Here is a 20,998-nt window from a genome sequence, read left to right as displayed (position 1 = left end):
CAACATCTCTCTATCAGGTCTCATGAGATTATCAAAACAAATGTACCTTGACTTCAGAAATGTTTGCATGACAGGGATGGAAAACAAATTAATTCAATAAAATGTATTTTAAAAAACTCCAGAATAACCGTAAAATGTTTCTATGAACATCCTTGTTCAAAGATTTTCATATATATGCATATCTAATGGGTATTTAGGAATAGAATGTCTGGGCCCAAGAGAATATGTTTTTTTTGTGTGTGTTTTTGTTTGTTTGTTTTTTGAGAATACGTATTTTGAAATGTGGTGATACTACCTATTGGTATTTCAGAGTCTGGGCCAGTTTACATTTGTATCATGAGAGTAATGAGAGTTACAGTTGCTCTACATCTTCTCCAAAATTTGGTATTAACTGTTTTCATATTAGCCTTTCCAATAGGTCCTGGTATGCCATTGTGTTTTTAATTTTCATTTGACTAATGACATCAAGCGTCTTTCCCAATACTCATCTTTTCAAGAGTTATTGTTCAAATATTCTGCCAATTTTTTCTAATGTTTTTAAGTTCTTTTAAAAATTATTTCTAGAATTCAGTTATTGGAAACAATGCCTTCATTGGTTATATGCTTTGCAAATATTTTTCCCACTCTCTGGCATAAATCTTTACTCTTTGTGCTGTCTTTTGAAGAGGGATTTTTTTTTTTTATTTTTTATTGGTGTTCAATTTACTAACATACAGAATAACACCCAGTGCCCGTCACCCATTCACTCCCACCCCCCGCCCTCCTCCCCTTCCACCACCCCTAGTTCGTTTCCCAGAGTTAGCAGTCTTTACGTTCTGTCTCCCTTTCTGATATTTCCCACACATTTCTTCTCCCTTCCCTTATATTCCCTTTCACTATTATTTATATTCCCCAAATGAATGAGAACATATAATGTTTGTCCTTCTCCGACTGACTTACTTCACTCAGCATAATACCCTCCAGTTCCATCCACGTTGAAGCAAATGGTGGGTATTTATCATTTCTAATAGCTGAGTAATATTCCATTGTATACATAAACCACATCTTCTTTATCCATTCATCTTTCGTTGGACACCGAGGCTCCTTCCACAGTTTGGCTATCGTGGCCATTGCTGCTATAAACATCGGGGTGCAGGTGTCCTGGCGTTTCATTGCATTTGTATCTTTGGGGTAAATCCCCAACAGTGCAATTGCTGGGTCGTAGGGCAGGTATATTTTTAACTGTTTGAGGAACCTCCACACAGTTTTCCAGAGTGGCTGCACCAGTTCACAGTCCCACCAACAGTGTAAGAGGGTTCCCTTTTCTCCGCATCCTCTCCAACATTTGTGGTTTCCTGCCTTGTTAATTTTCCCCATTCTCACTGGTGTGAGGTGGTATCTCATTGTAGTTTTGATTTGTATTTCCCTGATGGCAAGTGATGCAGAGCATTTTCTCATATGCATGTTGGCCATGTCTATGTCTTCCTCTGTGAGATTTCTGTTCATGTCTTTTGCCCATTTCATGATTGGATTGTTTGTTTCTTTGGTGTGGAGTTTAATAAGTTCTTTATAGATCTTGGAAACTAGCCCTTTATCTGATATGTCATTTGCAAATATCTTCTCCCATTCTGTAGGTTGTCTTTGAGTTTTGTTGACTGTATCCTTTGCTGTGCAAAAGCTTCTTATCTTGATGAAGTCCCAATAGTTCATTTTTGCTTTTGTTTCTTTTGCCTTCGTGGATGTATCTTGCAAGAAGTTACTATGGCCGAGTTCAAAAAGGGTGTTGCCTGTGTTCTTCTCTAGGATTTTGATGGAATCTTGTCTCACATTTAGATCTTTCATCCATTTTGAGTTTATCTTTGTGTATGGTGAGAGAGAGTGGTCTAGTTTCATTCTTCTGCATGTGGATGTCCAATTTTCCCAGCACCATTTATTGAAGAGACTGTCTTTCTTCCAATGGATAGTCTTTCCTCCTTTATCGAATATTAGTTGCCCATAAAGTTCAGGGTCCACTTCTGGATTCTCTATTCTGTTCCACTGATCTATGTGTCTGTTTTTGTGCCAGTACCACACTGTCTTGATGACCACAGCTTTGTAGTACAACCTGAAATCTGGCATTGTGATGCCCCCAGATATGGTTTTCTTTTTTAAAATTCCCCTGGCTATTCGGGGTCTTTTCTGATTCCACACAAATCTTAAAATAATTTGTTCTAACTCTCTGAAGAAAGTCCATGGTATTTTGATAGGGATTGCATTAAACGTGTATATTGCCCTGGGTAACATTGACATTTTCACAATATTAATTCTTCCAATCCATGAGCATGGAATATTTTTCCATCTCTTTGTGTCTTCCTCAATTTCTTTCAGAAGTGTTCTATAGTTTTGAGGGTATAGATCCTTTACATCTTTGGTGAGGTTTATTCCTAGGTATCTTATGCTTTTGGGTGCAATTGTAAATGGGATTGACTCCTTAATTTCTCTTTCTTCAGTCTCATTGTTAGTGTATAGAAATGCCACTGACTTCTGGGCATTGATTTTGTATCCTGCCACGCTACCGAATTGCTGTATGAGTTCTAGCAATCTTGGGGTGGAGACTTTTGGGTTTTCTATGTAGAGTATCATGTCATCGGCGAAGAGGGAGAGTTTGACTTCTTCTTTGCCAATTTGAATGCCTTTAATGTCTTTTTGTTGTCTGATTGCTGAAGCTAGGACTTCCAGTACTATGTTGAATAGCAGTGGTGAGAGTGGACATCCCTGTCTTGTTCCTGATCTTAGGGGAAAGGCTCCCAGTGCTTCCCCATTGAGAATGATATTTGCTGTGGGCTTTTCATAGATGGCTTTTAAGATGTCGAGGAATGTTCCCTCTATCCCTACACTCTGAAGAGTTTTGATCAGGAATGGATGCTGTATTTTGTCAAATGCTTTCTCTGCATCTAATGAGAGGATCATATGGTTCTTGGTTTTTCTCTTGCTGATATGATGAATCACATTGATTGTTTTACGGGTGTTGAACCAGCCTTGTGTCCCAGGGATAAATCCTACTTGGTCATGGTGAATAATTTTCTTAATGTACTGTTGGATCCTATTGGCCAGTATCTTGTTGAGAATTTTTGCATCCATGTTCATCAGTGATATTGGTCTGTAATTCTCCTTTTTGGCGGGGTCTTTGTCTGGCTTTGGAATTAAGGTGATGCTGGCTTCATAGAACGAATTTGGAAGTACTCCATCTCTTTCTATCTTTCCAAACAGCTTTAGGAGAATAGGTATGATTTCTTCTTTAAACGTTTGATAAAATTCTCCTGGGAAGCCATCTGGCCCTGGACTCTTGTGTCTTGGGAGGTTTTTGATGACTGCTTCAATTTCCTCCCTGGTTATTGGTCTGTTCAGGTTTTCTATTTCTTCCTGTTCCAGTTTTGGTAGTTTGTGGCTTTCCAGGAATGCGTCCATTTCTTCTAGATTGCCTAATTTATTGGCGTATAGCTGTTCATAATATGTTTTTAAAATCGTTGGTATTTCCTTGGTGTTGGTAGTGATCTCTCCTTTCTCATTCATGATTTTATTAATTTGAGTCTTCTCTCTCTTCTTTTTAATAAGGGTGGCTAATGGTTTATCTATCTTATTAATTCTTTCAAAGAACCAACTCCTGGTTCTGTTGATCTGTTCCACAGTTCTTCTGGTCTCGATTTCGTTGAGTTCTGCTCGAATCTTTATTAACTCCCTTCTTCTCTTGGGTGTAGGATCTATTTGCTGTTTTTTCTCTAGCTCCTTTATGTGTAAGGTTAGCTTTTGTATTTGAGTTCTTTCCAGTTTTTGAATGGATGCTTGTATTGCGATGTATTTCCCCCTTAGGACTGCTTTTGCTGCATCCCAAAGATTTTGAACGGTTGTATCTTCATTCTCATTAGTTTCCATGAATCTTTTTAATTCTTCCTTAATTTCCTGGTTGACCCTTTTATCTTTTAGCAGGATGGTCCTTAACCTCCATGTGTTTGAGGTCCTTCCAAACTTCTTGTTGTGATTTAGTTCTAATTTCAAGGCATTATGGTCCGAGAATATGCAGGGGACAATCCCAATCTTTTGGTATCGGTTCAGACCCGATTTGTGACCCAATATGTGGTCTATTCTGGAGAAAGTTCCATGTGCGCTTGAGAAGAATGTGTATTCAGTTGAGTTTGGATGTAAAGTTCTGTAGATATCTGTGAAATCCATCTGGTCCAGTGTATCCTTTAAAGCTCTCGTTTCTTTGGAGATGTTTTGCTTAGAAGACCTATCGAGTATAGAAAGAGCTAGATTGAAGTCACCAAGTATAAGTGTATTATTATCTAAGTATTTCTTCACTTTGGTTAATAATTGATTTATATATTTGGCAGCTCCCACATTCGGAGCATATATATTGAGGATTGTTAAGTCCTCTTGTTGAATAGATCCTTTAAGTATGATATAGTGTCCCTCTTCATCTCTCACTACAGTCTTTGGGGTAAATTTTAGTTTATCTGATATAAGGATGGCTACCCCTGCTTTCTTTTGAGGACCATTGGAATGGTAAATGGTTCTCCAACCTTTTATTTTCAGGCTGTAGGTGTCCTTCTGTCTAAAATGAGTCTCTTGTAGACAGCAAATAGATGGGTCCTGCTTTTTTATCCAGTCTGAAACCCTGCACCTTTTGATGGGGTCATTAAGCCCGTTCACATTCAGAGTTACTATTGAGAGATATGAGTTTAGTGTCATCATGATATCTATTCAGTCTTTGTTTTTGTGGACTGTTCCACTGAACTTCTTCTTAAAGGGGAATTTTAAGAGTCCCCCTTAAAATTTCTTGCAGAGCTGGTTTGGAGGTCACATATTCTTTTAGTTGCTGCCTGTCTTGGAAGCTCTTTATCTCTCCTTCCATTTTGAATGAGAGCCTTGCTGGATAAAGTATTCTTGGTTGCATGTTCTTCTCCTTTAGGACCCTGAATATATCGTGCCAGCCCTTTCTGGCCTGCCAGGTCTCTGTGGAGAGGTCTGCTGTTACCCTAATACTCCTCCCCATAAAAGTCAGGGATTTCTTGTCTCTTGCTGCTTTAAGGATCTTCTCTTTATCTTTGGAATTTGCAAGCTTCACAATTAAATGTCGAGGTGTTGAACGGTTTTTATTGATTTTAGGGGGGGATCTCTCTATTTCCTGGATCTGAATGCCTGTTTCCCTTCCCAGATTAGGAAAGTTTTCAGCTAGAATTTGTTCAAATACATATTCTGGCCCTCTGTCCCTTTCGGCGCCCTCGGGAACCCCAATTAAACGTAGGTTTTTCTTCCTCAGGCTGTCGTTTATTTCCCTTAATCTATCTTCATGGTCTTTTAATTGTTTGTCTCTTTTTTCCTCAGTTTCCCTCTTTGCTATCAACTTGTCTTCTATGTCACTCACTCGTTCTTCCACCTCGTTAACCCTCGTCGTTAGGACTTCTAGTTTGGATTGCATCTCATTCAATTGATTTTTATTTTCTGCCTGATTAGCTCTAAATTCTGCAGTCATGAAGTCTCTTGAGTCCTTTATACTTTTTTCTAGAGCCACCAGTAGCTGTATAATAGTGCTTCTGAATTGGCTTTCTGACATTGAATTGTAATCCAGATTTTATAACTCTGTGGGAGAGGGGACTGTTTCTGATTCTTTCTTTTGAGGTGAGGTTTTCCTTCTAGTCATTTTGCTCAGTGCAGAGTGGCCAAAAGCAAGTTGTATTGGGAAAAAGAGAAAAAGAGAGGAGAGAAAGAAGGAAAGAAAAGAGAAAGAGAAAAAAAAAAAGGGAAGAAAAAGAAAAAAAACGAAAAAAAAAAAGAAGAAAAAGAGAAAGAAAAAGAAAGGAGAAAAAAAGGGGGGTGGGGGAAGGAAACAAATCAAAAAGCAAAACAAAACAAAAACTAAAACAAAAACAAAAACAAACAAACAAAAAAAGAACCACCGGGGAGTATCTTCTGATTCTGTGTTCTTTAAGTCCCTTGACTTCCCCTGGAAGTTGTCAGTCTAGCTGGTGTTCTGGGGGAGGGGCCTGTTGTGCTGATTTTCAGGTGTTAGCAGTTGGGGGAGCTGCTGTGCCCCTGCCTGGTGCAGGGCTCAGTGGGGGTTGTTTACCCCGTGAGGCCGCAGGAGGAACAGCCCCAGTGGCGGGGCAGCTCTGGAAACCTGGATTCAGCCCCCGCAGTAGCTCCGGAGCTCTCCGTCTGCAGGGCCTGGAGGCTCCGGGCGGGGCCGCTGATGTGCTCAGCTGGGGCAGGAGCGTCCTTGCTGTCCTGGGCCCTCCCGGCCTCTGCCTGTCCCGGGGGAGGCCGGATCCTGGGCTGTGTCCCGGCGTCCTGTGCTCCGGGGCCTGCGCTGTTGGATTCGCGCTCCCGGGCCGCGCAGCCCCCTCCGCGGAGCTGCCGCCCAAGCCCCTCCGAGCTGCTCCTGGAACCGCGCAGCCCCCTCCGCACGGAGCCTCTTCCTCTGCCCGAGCCCCTCCGAGCTGCTCCCGGGGCCGCGCAGCCCCCTCCGCGGAGCCGCCGCCCGGGCCCCTCCGAGCTGCTCCGGGTCCCGCCGGGTCCCGCCGTGCGCACTGCAGCCCTTAGGGAGCTCGGCGCACTCTCCTGGGCGCGCAGTTGCTCTGTTACTGTCCCAGGGAACCCGAGGGCATCCTCGCCCTCCTGGTCCTGCTCCACCTCCCCACGAGCCCCTTTCCCCCGGGAAGGTCGGTGCAGCTCCTGCGTCTCCGGGACGGGGCTATCCTGTCCTGGGGACACTCGCCCCGGCCTCAGCCCGGCTCCTCCTGGGCCCCTCCCCCTCGGAGGCCTTTGTTCCTTTATTTCTTTTTCCCCGTCTTCCTACCTTGATAGATGCGCGAACTCTTCTCACTGTAGCATTCCAGCTGGTCTCTCTTTAAATCTCAGGCCGAATTCATAGATTTTCAGGATGATTGGAAGGTTTTCTAGGTAGTTTGGTGGAGACAGGTGATTTGGAGACCCTACTCTTCCGCCGTCTTGCTCCTCCCCCCCCGAAGAGGGATTTTTTATTCATTTTTTAAAAGTAATCCTTATCTACAATGTGGGGCTTGAACTCATGACCTCAAGATCAAGAGTTGCATGTTCTGCTAACTGAGCCAGTAGGCACCCCTGAGGAAGAGCATTTTAACAGTAATATTTCTCTTTATGGATGACTCTTTCCACATCCAGTTTAAGTAATCTTTCACATCCCTATAATTGTGAAGATAGCCCCCTCTGTTATATTCTAAAAGCTTTGTTTCATATTAACTGAAATCCATCTTGATTTGATTTTTGGTGTGATATGAGAGAGCAGCTAAAACTATTTTTTTTCCATAGGAAATGTGCTTTTTTGACTTTGCTATAAAACAAGACCCCTTTAGGTATGATGCTATTTCTGAACACATATCTGTTTTGTCTACTTGTTTGGACTAGGCCAATGCCACAGTGCCTTAAAGTAATTTAATAATTAGATGTAATATCTAGTACTTCTTCTAAGTTTTATTGGGATTTGGGGTTTAAATTGCATGGTTCTTTAACAGTTTTCATTGTGAAGTATAAACAAAGTTTAAAGATGCACATTCCTAGTAAATTCTTGACAAGAGTCTAGGAAAATTGGGAGACATCTTTTAATGACAGTGTGAATCTGTAGCTTTTTTTTTTTTTCTATAGACTTGTAATGATACTGGAAATACCAAGTCTAGTGTGAGCATTTGGAAAAAACTTTAGTAAAAGGAATTTTATTTTTAAAAAGGAATTTCTTTAGCTATGTCCCACAAAGTTTGATAAATATTTTCATTTCATTTTATTCAGTTCACATTATTTTCTAATTGAGTCACATTTCATTTTGAAGTATATCACCTAAATTTCAAGCAATTGAACTTGGGGCACCTGGTTGTCTCAGTTGGTAAAGCAAGCAACTCTTGATCTTGTGGTGGTGAATTTGAGCCCCACATCAGGCATAGAGCTTACTTAAAAATAAAAACACAAAACAAACAGCTGAAAATGTAAAAATTTATCTTTTCTGATTTATTTCCAGTTTAATTACATGTTGGCCAGAAAACATGCCCTATGAGATTTCAAGCTTTTGAAAATTGTTGAGGTTTACTTTATGACCCACAACAGTAAATTTTGGTAAATATTTTATGTGTAACTACAATTATTACTTATAAAGGTAATCACTATAGCTGTAAAATTAGATATTTTTTTCAGAAAGTTTTGCTGTGACCAACACTGGCCAGTGTGACTTTAACAAGTATGATACAAGCAGAAGCCTGATGATTCATTGTGTTGGATATTTGCCTCTTTGAGCCCCCTTCTCTTGGCCTCCCCTGCCTTGGAATCCCAGCCAAAGGGGAACAATGGTTCTTTGGTTTAAGCATCAGCGGAACACTCAAATGAGAGGCAGCCCTAATTGCTAGCTCTGGCAGAGAATGATTATGAACATTAAAGCCTTGTTGAGGCACAGATGATGGTAGCATCAGCCAATATCACATGGAGTATAAGAGTAGCCCAAACTGAACCCAGCTAACACATAATCATGAAAGATTTCAATCATAAAAGAAATAACTACAAAATTATTTTAAACCATTAAGATTGTAGAATTGTTTGTTAGAAATAATCAAAATAATAGCAAATAATTTCATGGGGTATATATCTACCTTAAAAGAAATGTAAAAGTATCTGCATTTAAAGAAAATATTGAAAAATATTTATAAATCTGTATTAACCGGAGGACATACATATGGTTCGTAAAATTTATATCTGAAGTTTTGTAAAAATCGACATAATAACTGTTTGAGTTGTGTTTGTCCAAACCTATGCCCCCCCCCCAAAAAAAGCCACAAGCCTTGGTAGAATTTAAAATCAGAAGCCACAATCCATCAGACCACGTACATTAATCCATCCATTGATTTGTACAGACAGTATATTTAAACATTCATTGTATCCTCTACTAACACACATACAGTTGGAGAAAGGAACAAAGAAATAGGTCAATTTTTTTGCGTGTGTAGTTTAAACTGTACTAGTAAATAGGTCTTAAAACATTGAAAAAGAATGAAATGTAGACATCAGTTTACATTAATGAATTTTAATGAGTTACTAATGAAATTGCTTTCTTTATGATTTTTTTCTCCTAATTTTATATGTCATCAACAAACACTATTTCTTAATTAAAAAAATTGAAAACTTCATGGGTTGCCTGGGTGGCTTAGTCAGTTAAGCATCCAACTGGATTTTGATTCAGGTCCTGATCTCAGGATCCTGGGATCAAGCCCAGTGTAGGCACATTCTGAAGGGAGTCTTTGAGAATTCTCTCCCTCTCCAACTGCCTCTCCCCCAGCTTGTGTGCATACACCTACAAGAGCTCTCTTTTTCTTTCTCAAATAAATAAATCTTTAGGGGAAAAAAAAGAAAGAAAACTTCAGAGTGGGTTAACTGTCTGACTGCAACCAATTAAGACAGGATTTCTTAGTTCAAATTCAGTCTCAGCATACAAATTATTCTCTGATCAGTATAGATTCCTCTCACAGGATCTTCCACATGATCTATAAGGGCACATTCCCTGTTTTGATTTAGTTGCAGCAGTCTCATTATTTAGGGTCACATGTCGGGTGAAATGGTTTTGAGTCGACTATCAATTTCAACCCCAAGACAGAGGGGAGGAAAAGTCAGTGCAATGTTAGGAGGAAAAGAAATCATTGTCAATATTGTTTGTGTCTTTCTGACTCTCACATTGATTATGTGCTTAATCTTTACTTTTAAGATAGATTTGTAAAAAGTATCTGTTGATATCCTCCCAATCTTCCTTAGTACTTCTCTTAAATATACAATGGGCACAGAAACATTGGGAAAGAAAATGGGGCAACTAGATTTCTGCTCCCCTTTTCAATATCCCTTGTGTATATATACAAAAATGTTTTAAAAAGTTAATTTGATTTCAATTTAATTTAACTTCTCTATGAAGACATGTGAAAAATCCTATTTTGACTTAGATCATATTTATTGCATCCTCTCTTCAAGGTTGAGGAAAAGAGAAACAAATTGCTGACAGAACCAGGGAAAGCAAGGATAAGCCATGCAGCTCTTTGACTCCTCAGATGTAGTTTCCTCAGCAGACCTTCAATAATTATTTAAATTGTTGTCAATCAATAGAACATGGAGCATATCCAGGAGACCTGAATGCTAGTTAAAACTCACTTTTAAAAATAAATACCTTTTAACAGTTCAGAACTAGGGGCCAACTGATTATGTAATCACTTTCTCTACTAATATAACAGAAAACTATTATTAGCCGCATGAGTCAAATGGTGCTTTAAATAGACTCTCACAACTTAAAATGAATTTTACAGTTTCACAACCAGGACTGACATCTTTCCATCTACACGGGACATAATGTTTCATCTATTTATGGACGTCTACCTTTCCACAGAATTGCTCTCCTTCCTTCCTTCCAAGCAGGCAGATGAATGACTATGATGCCAACATTCCAGGTAGTACAAGGACAACAGATTATTCTGTAATCCCTGTCTCTAGCTGACCACTTCAAAGATACTGCTTGCCTCATAAGCCGTTGAGGCAAATATCTAATCACGCATCTAAATGAGCTTAGCTATGGTGTTAGTAAATAATTGCTGTGTACACTTGTAAAGCAAGTGCTCCACATACATAAGGCTGTCAGAATTTTCATCTTTTGTATCTGTCTCTAAAATAAATTTGAACATAATTTGTTATCAAAGAAACATGAAAGATTATATGTGCACAGTAATAGAAAAATAACATTAACAACAAACTAGTTAGTCTTTTCGTGCAACACTCATTTGGCTAGTGCTATAATCTTAGGAAAAAAAAAAAAGAAGAAAATATCTTACTAAAAGGTTCAAAAGCCCCTATCTAACATTTAACTTTAAACAGTTCAAGTAATTACTGTCTTGTAGAAAATTTAGGATCTCACATATCTCAAAATATTAGTTAATGTATCAGTGTGCTATATAAGGCCTAGGATGAGTGCCCATAATTTAAATAAAATGCTCTCCTTGATCATCTGTTTTCACTCTTTAGAACTGCAATTCTTGGATATGTCTAAACCAAAAAGATGAACTAAGAAGAGAAATGAAAGAATCCCAAATTCTATTCTGACCTTACATATTATTTTTAAGGTAACTTTAAAAAACTGTTTAATTAAATTAATAATGCATTTATCCTTGTATGTCTGACAGCAAATCTTAACTTCTATTAATTTTTTTATCAAGATCTAAGGATGTTATCAATACTGAGCCATATCTTGACAGAAAAATTAGATGTTCTTATTTTAGATGACTTTTCTGATATGACTAGTGCGTAGATCCTGGTAAACTTTGAACAAAAGTTTTATATTTATTTTAAGTAATAAACAAAAAGGCTTTTAGATGCTTATTTGTTAGTGTTTGGATTAGATATAAAGATATAATTTATTTTCAATTAATATCTGAAAATCTGCTTAATATTTAAGCCCTATCAAAACTTTTGCCTACTAAATGAATGCCTAATATATATAATTGATATTTAATCTATAATGATGGAAATCAGCATTCACATGCAAAGAGAAAATTAAAAATCTATCTATGTCTTCCCGTCAGTCTATTCATCTATTCATTCTTTCATCCTTCCATACATCCCTTTGGACCTTTCTATCTTTAGAACTCCCTATGTACAGTGTATCTCCAGATGCCTTCCCTTGTGAGAGATTTGAGACCTGTTTTTCTACCTGATTTGCTAAATGCTTTGGTGAGGACTACTTTCTGCCAAGAATTGTACCAAGTGGAGGAGTACAGGGGTGAACAAGCTACTGTAGATCATCACCAGTACATGGACAATTTTAAATAAATTTTCATCATAATATTAATAATTGGTACAAAAGAAAATTCCATTGTATTTTCAGGTCAAATCTGCATTATGAAAAGATCTCCCTGGCTACTATATAGAGAATAAATTGGAGGAAGTAAGAGTGGATTTGACAAGGGCAGTTTTAGAAGGCTCTTATTATCTTCATATCTCTCTCCTACAGGCCTTATTACTGGGATGCAAATTTGAGGGCAAAGGTGGTCCTGATCTATTATTAGCCAGCAGTGGTACTGATGCCTTTGAGCATATTTTCTGATCCATTGCCTGGTTTCCTGTTTTATTCATGATCTTAAAGTTCTAATTATTTATTTGTCTCTTTCTTCTAGTAAGTTTTAAGGTTGAATTAGCCCAGTGAAAAAAACATGCAAAACAATATTTGTAGAGTAAGTAAAATAGATAGATAAATGTGCTTTGTCTAATGGATTGGACCTTCTGGGCAGTTCTGCTAGAACTTTACTTCATCTTTCGGGCACTGATTTTGTCCACTAAGATTGTCTACTAAGATGCTGTTACTAGAGGTATGCTTGGCTGCAAAACTAGTTCCATCAACTATTCTGTTCTATATTATTCTTGCCCAGTCCTTGCCTTGCTTCCTGTTGTAATTTGAGATGCCAGAGTTCTTTGTGTTCAAGACAGCCCGACCCTTTACAACTTTTGATGTCTTATATAATTGTACTTTAACATTACTATTATATAATATCTTTGTTTCCATAAGAAATCATAGTCATATAATAAAATTTGTTCTATCAGTCTATAATATGTAGAATTGTACACTACTTCTTGTTATTCCTAATGGTTTGTTTTCCTGTGATTATATACTAAAAAACAGTCTTTACATTATATGTGCAAAATAATTCTACAGAGTACTATTATGCATCTTGATTTATTGATGATTTACATGTGAAATCATCAATATAGAATATGTTATAGAAACTGCAAAATGCTATTAATCTGACACATAATATGAGCTGAGAAAAGAATCATGATAATGCTGTGTGCTTCTGCATTACTTAAGCTGCTCATACCCAATGTACTCCTATAACTTAAAATGGCTATGCTTATTTAAGTCTAATTTTGCATCATAAAAGTATTCCTAGACTGAATTATTTATGCTTCTATTCACAAACAACATTGCAATACATTATACAGTAAAGTTAGAAGAGAATAATAAAATATAATTTCATTAGTAACATTTATATAAGATATATGTCTTTTTTGCTATTTTTCCCAAGAATTTAGCAGAGAAAAATCTGAATGAGCTGTCTGTCTATTAGCAGTATTTTTTAAGTAAATGATTTTGTGTTTATATAAAAGTATCCATCTGTTTACTTCGGCTATGACCACTGTTACTATAACACCTGTAGTTCCTAATTTCACTGGATAAGAGAATGTTGAAGTGAAACTGTATTGAGCATAATGCTTTCATCTATGCATAGATAGCCATATATCTACAGTCCATTTCACGCAGTAGCAATAACATTAAACATGTTTTATTCAAGAAGTGGTTTAAGTTTGAACAGAGCCTGTTTACTAAAAGCTTCTTCTTGCCAATGGCCTTATTCTCAGTAAAGTCATCTCATATCCTTAAAAATGTAAAAGTTAGAGCACCTTTCTGCCACTGACTACCACTTGCAAGCATGAACATAATGGATATGGTTTGTTAATGTTAAGAGGAAAATTGGTAAGGTCATCAGTGCAATCCACCAAATATCTCTTGTTCTTCTTGCACGTAGAAGTCCTCCCACCCTCATAAAGTTTTCTGTGTCCATGTGACTGGTTTGTTAAAGTATGAACAAAAGAGAATTTTATTTCTGGCATGTGGAATCTTTAGGAACCAGTGCAGTGCTTATATTATAGCTTCTATGCCATTCTGAGTAACAAAGCAATGATATCATGGATCTGTCATGGACATGTAGTGTTAGTAAGAAGAAAATTATTGTATTAAGTCACAGAGAGTTTTGAAGTTATTTTCCTCCTTCCCTCCCTTCTTCCCTCTTTCAGTAGGAAAAGAGAAGAGGAAAAGAGGAAAGGAAAGAGAGAAGGAAAGAGGAAAAAGGCAGGAAGGAAAGGAATTATAAAACAAGAAAGAATTCAAGTAGGGCCAGAAATAAACCCACAATTATATGGTCAGTTAATCTTTGACAAAAGAGGCAAGAATATACATTGGGAAAAGGATAGTGCCTTCAACAAATGGTGTCAAGAAAACAAGACAGCTACATGCAGAAGAATGAAACTGGACCCCTTCCTTACACTTTACACAAAAATAAACTCAAAATAGATTAAGGACCTACATATGAGAACTGAACCATAAAAAATTCCTAGAAGAGAATACAGGCAGCAACTTCTCTGACATTGATTGTACCAACATTTTTCTAGTTATGTCTCCTGAATAAAGGGAAACAAAAGCAAAAATAAACTATTGGGCCTACATCAAAATAAAAAGATTCTGCACAGCAAGGGAAACCATCAACAAAACTGAAGGATCTAAACCTACTGAATGGGAGATGATATTTGCAAATGACATCCAATAAAGGGTTAGTATCCAAAATATATAAAGACCTTATAAAACTCAACACCAAAAAAAAAAAATCCAGATGAAAAATAATCAGAAGGCAGGAACAGACATCTTTCCAAAGAAGACCTACAGATGACCAAGAGACATGAAACAATACTCAACATCAGTCATCCTCAGGGAAATGCAAATCAAAATCACAATGAGATATCACTTCACACCTGTCAGAACAGCTTAAATAACACAAGAAACAACAATGTTGGCAAGGATGTGGAAAAAATAGAACTACCAAGTGATCCAGTAATCACACTAGTGGGTATTTACCCAAAGAATACAAAAACACTAATTCAAAAAGACATATTCATCCCTACTATTAATGTAGCACTATTTACAATAGCCAAATTATGGAAGCAGCCCAAGTGTCCCTCAATAGATGAATGAATAAAGAAGATATGGGATATATATATATATATATACACATTTGGATTATTATTCAGCCATAAAAAGAGTGAAATTTTGCCATTTGCAGCAGCATGGATGGCGCTGAAGAGTATCATGCTAAGTAAAATGACTGAGTCAGAGAAAGACAAATACCATACAATTTCACTCTAGAATTTAAGACACAAAACAAAGGAAATAAAGAGGTGAATAAAAAAAATCAAACTCTTATCTATAGAGAACAAAAAGATGGTTACCAGGGGGAAGTGGAGGGGTGAAATAAGGGAAGGGGATTAACAGTACACTTGTCCTGGGGACACCTAGGTGGCTCAGTCAGTTAGCAGCTGACTCTTAATTTCAGCTCCCATCATGATCTTAGAGTTGTGAGATTGAACCCTGTGTCGTGCTCTGTGCTGGATATGAAACATGCTTAAGATTCTCTCTCTGCCTCTCCCTCTGTTCCTCCCCACTCCTCTTCTCTAAAAGAAAAAAATAAAGAGTAAACTTATCATGATAAGGACTGAGTAATATATAGAATTGTTGAATTACTGTATTGTACACTTGAAACTAATATAACGCTGTATGTTAATTATGCTGGAATTGACATTTAAAAAAGAAGAAGAATGGAAGTGTTGTTCATATATGTATATGGGAAGGAAGGATCAGAAAGAGACAAACAGAAAGAGATTTAAAAAGCAGAATTTACCATTCCTAAATTATGCAGTCTTTCTAATTATTTGAATTAGGCATCAGTATAATTTACATTATTTCTCTCACTATGGCTGTGACCTTGGATCTTACCTTTCTACATAATCTAGTAACCGGGAACAGTGATTGGAAGCAGGAGCATCATGACCTCCTACTGCATAGAGAAAACCATCGCATGTAGCCACTCCAACACCCCCTCTCCTTTTACACATTGGAGCACACATGTTCCACTTATTTGTATGAGGGTCATAATATTCCATTGAACTCAAACAGGAACTTCCATCACGACCTCCAACAGAATATAACCTAAAAAAACAATTAGAAAGACAGGATTTAATACTACAGTCTGAATGACAAAGTGTAGAAAAGAAGGCCTTTAAAAATAAATTGTCTATCACCATATGAGTCTCAGATGTGTTCTAATAAGATTAGTAGCTGTGTATTTTTTTCTTTACCAGTGGACATTGCGATTAATATATTGGTAAATAGAAACTGAAAAGTATAGTATTAAGTTGACGTAAATGCATAAGAAGACATTATTATTTAGTATATAAGATCATGCAGGTCTTAGATGTGCAAATCCATACTCTAATATTCTTTAGTAATTCTAAAATATAATCTTTAAACTGATTTCAAATCCTAGAGACATTTTTTTAAAAGCTACTTGTGTTCCCCTTAATTCTTGGCATGACAAAAGTTTCTGATTGCCCAAGTGTGCCCTTTACGATTGTAATGCTTCTTGGCTACTCAATTCTCTGGCAGATCTCAGTCTTCTGTGTATTGAAATTAACCAATACGAACATTTTAAAGGACAAGGAGTGGGTAGTTTAACTTTATAGAAGCACCCAGAAACGAAGTATTCATTGTGAAGTTTTTATGATCCTAAACACTTCATGAAATCTGAGCTTTATTTTTTTATAAAGATTTAACTCAAAGTGTGTTATAATAATGAGGTATATTATTAAAATTTAAATATTTTTTGCAGAAATTTTACTTATTGAGTAGGTATCTTCACATAAGGCATCTTACACAGTCCCTGGTACGTAATTTATATATGAGAAAAGTATCCTCTTTCTATTGTCATAAAGGAATTGTTGACTGCAAGCTGCTCTTTTATTTATACATATTACACTGATAAAGTACAGGATTGATTTATCTGAACCCAGCATTGTTAATAGAGTATTTTTGTGTAATATATCACATATTTTCTTTTTCTAACACTATTTAAAATACTAAGATATAAGTATATAGCTAAATGTATATAGAAACTAATGATAATTATATTGCTTATAAGTCAAATACTAAGATTATTAGTCTAACCTTTTATTTGGAAACTAAATATTCCTACGAAGTTCACAAGTTACAATATCAATTACTTCTTTAATATAATTATGTACATTACAAACCACTATTCATTAAGTCTCTTTCTTCTGTGTGAACCCTCCCTTAATAAAATCCAGTGACACAAGGATTATAAAAAAATTATGTAATGCCTTGATAAAAATGACATAATATTTGACAGCCCCTTTTGTAAAATAAATGTTTGATTTATGGTAGCTATTATTTTATAAATTACTTATGAAAGCCTAGGCATGTTATCAGTGGTTTCTTTCATTTAATACATGTCCCTTTTAGTATTATAAAGTCTACAGATGAACAATGAAATTACCATAATTTTAATATATTGATTAATATTAAGGCAAAATTACTTGACAAGAGTAAATGCACTGACTTTTTCCCAAAAAATGAGGTTTGAAAAAGAAATTAGAAAATTATAACTTGTGTAAAACATAATAGTGTCTTTTGGACTGCTTTATGAATCTAGTGTTTAATAGATATATTTTAATACTTGAAAGCTTTTGAAAATTATGTGCTTTACAAATATATGCTATCAGCTAACATTATCTCTAATCCACTTATTTTGAAACATAAACTTGCTGAGTGACTAAGAATTAAAATGGAAAAATAAATAATAATAACAATTGCTATAATTATCATTAAAGTTATAAAAATAACCAAGGGATAGAAACAATATACTCTCAAGCAGTTAGAATCAATGCTAGAATGTATGCACATAACTTCATGGATGATTATCTTCTCAGATCTCCCTTCATAAGCTATTTAATCATAATTTAGGTTGATTCCCTGCTTTCCTTCACTACAATGACAAATTAGATGTTGAGAATCTGAGGAGCAGAGAAGAATCTGATGCTAGAAGTAAATGCTTTGACAAGATAGGAAGTGGCAGCTGACGGTTTTGCAGCAAGAAAGGAAACATGACATTTTAACTTAGAGTTGAAAGATGAGTGGAAATTTGTAAGGTGAAGAAATAGGGGGAAAGCATTACATACAGGGAAAACATTATGCATAAAGACAAGGTGCATGAAAGGTCACAGCAGGTGACAAATAAAGAGTGGCAGGTATGTCATACTGATGAGGGAGGTTTATGGAGGAGGCGAAAGGAGAGATGTGGCTGGTAGATGAACACGAGGCTTGATGAATGCCATGCTGCAGAGCTGGGATTTCATTTTGAGGCAATGAGGAAAGGACAGAGAAATAACGTTCTTAGGAATCATCAGGTTCATAGTTTGGTTTGCTATGAATAACATGTGATTGGAACGATCCCAGATTTAAGTGAACTCTTCTGAATTTTGGCGAGAAAGGCAAGAATCTGAGTCTTCACTAAGACTTTCCCTAACTTGTGTGTTTATTCAGCGCACAGATGAATTTTACCTAAAGTTTAGTGACCAGGTCTCAGTGTTTTGAGACCTAGTTGTCAGGTTCCCATCTAAGTGAGTGTCATATATTTCATATTCCATATTCTAGTAAATAAAATATAGCAGTTTCAAGAAAAAAATCCTGTATTAGCTAGGATGTGGGTTCAAATGTGTTGAAAAGGGCTAGCCTGAGACCCAGGCTATTTTCCACTTTAAAGCATGTCATCTGTAGAATAGGACCCTTTGTCAGAACTGTGAGGAACTGAAAATGTTTTTACTATTTGAAATCTAAGAAATTAGCCTATCATTTATAGATGCTGGAGGAAGACACAAGACTTCTAGGTCGGAGAATAATTGCTGAACTTCAAGTTCACATTGGTTCTTGTTGTCCACCCTCCACCCCAAGGCCCAGTAGGGTAACAGAGGTTCAAGTAAATATTGCTCATGCAGGGGCTTGGCCTTTCTCACATCTGAAGAATGTTAAACTGAGGAAATGCTAATTCTTTAAAGAAGCCTACCCACAGACCTGCCCAATTTTGCTCTGAATGGAGACATGATCTTTCTTATTCTGGTCAAGAAACAAACTCGCTCTCTGCCCTAAAGAAAGACACTGTCTCTTTCTTCCTAGCTCTTTGATTTACAAATATCCTTACAGAACAGTGTAAAAAAGTTGCCAGCATTTCTTACTCATGAAATGTACAGTAACACTAAAACTCCATTGTAGACTTCTCTGCAAAATCTCTGGTCCTGAAGGCCTAAGGGACCCCTAGCTATCACAACCACAGTTCAAACAGCAGGACAAAGGAAAAGTGGAAGGAGTGCACCCTGTAAGAATTTATTTTCTGGATTTTTTTTAGATTCCACATGTTAATAAAACAAACAAACAAACAAACAAAACAGTTCTCTATAAATATAGAGAACAAACAGGGTTGCCGGAGGGAAAGGGGTGGGGGCAAAATTGGTGAAGGGGAGTGGGAGACACAGGCTTTTGGTTATAACATAAGTCATGAGAATAAAAGGCACAGCATATGGAATATAGTCAATGATAATGTAATAGTGTTGTAAGGTGACAGATGGTGGCTACACTTGTGGTGAGCATAAGATAACATACAGAGAAGTTAAGTAATTACCTTGTATGCTGGGAAACTAATGTAACATTGTGTATCAATTATACTCAAATAAATAAAACTGAATAATCCATATTTTGAAAAGTTGCACATCTCACTTCTGATATACCATAGAGCAAATGTAGTCCATGGTAACAACTAATTGATAAGGTGCTAGAATATGTTGTTTTTATTTTAGGTGGCCATATGCTAAATATTGGGTATTTATATTTCATAGAAAAAGGAGTATTTGGAAACAGAAGTTTCTGACACAGGGACACCTGGGTGGCTCAGGGGTTGAACGTCTGCTTTTGGTTCAGGTCATGATCCTGGGGTCCTGGGATTGAGTCCCATGTCAGGCTCCTCACAGGGATCCTGCTTCTCTCTCTGCCTATATCTCTGCCTCTCTCTCTGTCTCTCACCAATAAATAAATAAAATCATAAAAAAGAAGAAGTTTCTGACATAGTGCTGGATCTTTTCTATCCCTGTGTGCCATTGTGCATCCTACCTTAGATACCTTTTTCCTATATACACTAGGTAATTCTCATTCATCTCTCAATCAATTCAGATGTATCTCTACTAGAAAGTCTCTTCTGATCCTACTTTGTCTTTTTCCACAAAATTAACATTATTTATTATCTGTATTACTTAGGTAAATTTATTTAATACTTTCCATACTTTATCAATAGTGCATACTTTAGTATGGCTATAACCGAACTCAAGTTCAACTGCCGGATGTGTAGCAAAGGCCATCACTGAAACATGAAGTATGCAGCAAGGGAAGGGTTTATTCTAGAGGTAGTCAAATGAGGAGACAGGACAGCAAGCCTCAAGTCCACCCTTCTGAAGGAGTAGAATAAGGGAAATTCAAAGGCAAATGAAAAAAACATGGTTAAAAATTGCAGCTGAGAGTAATCCCATTAAATTTTTGGTTACTGGCTTCAGTCCCCACTGTCTTTTGATCATTCCTCATTCTTGAGGGAATTGGGATGATGGCTCATTTATTTATTTCTGCTGAAATGGAGGGAAGATTGTGGCTGGAGGAATGGCATGTTTAGTTCCAGGCTGAAGCCCAGCATTCTGCATGAATACAAAGCTTTGTACTTTGATTATCACTATATTTTATCTAGGGCCTTAGGGGACATTTGTTGTAACCAAGTAGCTTGTTGTACTTGATTTCTTCAGACTAGTTCTCCTAAATAGTAGTTTCAGGTCCATCAGAGTTGTGCTAGTCCAACCAGGGTTTCTTTTCAATGTTCTACTTGCTGATTAGGTGTAGGCAACCTATAGATTCTTGTCATTTGAGTGTGATGAGTCCATGGCTTAATTCCTTGTAGTTTCACTAAGGAACGGGCAGTCACCAGTGCCTCATAAGGTCTTGTTCAACAAGCTCAGAGCTGGCACTCTGGGTGCTTGCTCTTCTAGGTCTTGAATCTTCCAGGTCTTTAGGATTCCGGAGGCTTAAGGGCATATCTGTGGGGTACATCAACTTGCTGTATTGAATGTACCTGATAATATCTAATTCCCTAATGTAAGCACCATCACAGACTCCTAAGTCATGAAAGTGTAGAAAGAGTCTTCCACATAACATTTCATAGGGCCTTAATCCAAACCTACTTCTAGGAGCTACTCTAACCCAAGAAACTTTTTCCCAAGTTCAGCTGGT

General features: G+C 37.0%; 1 protein-coding gene across 1 annotated transcript in view; it reads right to left on the bottom strand.

Moving 5' to 3' along the window:
* Positions 1-20,998, bottom strand: part of KLHL1 (kelch like family member 1) — a 362,820-nt gene that overhangs the window by 11,120 nt on the left and 330,702 nt on the right. Inside the window, exon 9 of the mRNA XM_077855417.1 lies at positions 15,602-15,814. Coding sequence (XP_077711543.1) covers positions 15,602-15,814 — 213 coding nt within the window. The remainder of the gene's footprint in view (positions 1-15,601; positions 15,815-20,998) is intronic.

This window comes from Canis aureus, chromosome 17 (genome assembly GCF_053574225.1).
Source record: "Canis aureus isolate CA01 chromosome 17, VMU_Caureus_v.1.0, whole genome shotgun sequence".
NCBI lineage: Eukaryota > Metazoa > Chordata > Mammalia > Carnivora > Canidae > Canis > Canis aureus.
The sequence above is the reverse complement of the archived record's forward strand: the minus strand, read 5'-3'. Positions and strand labels throughout refer to the sequence as shown.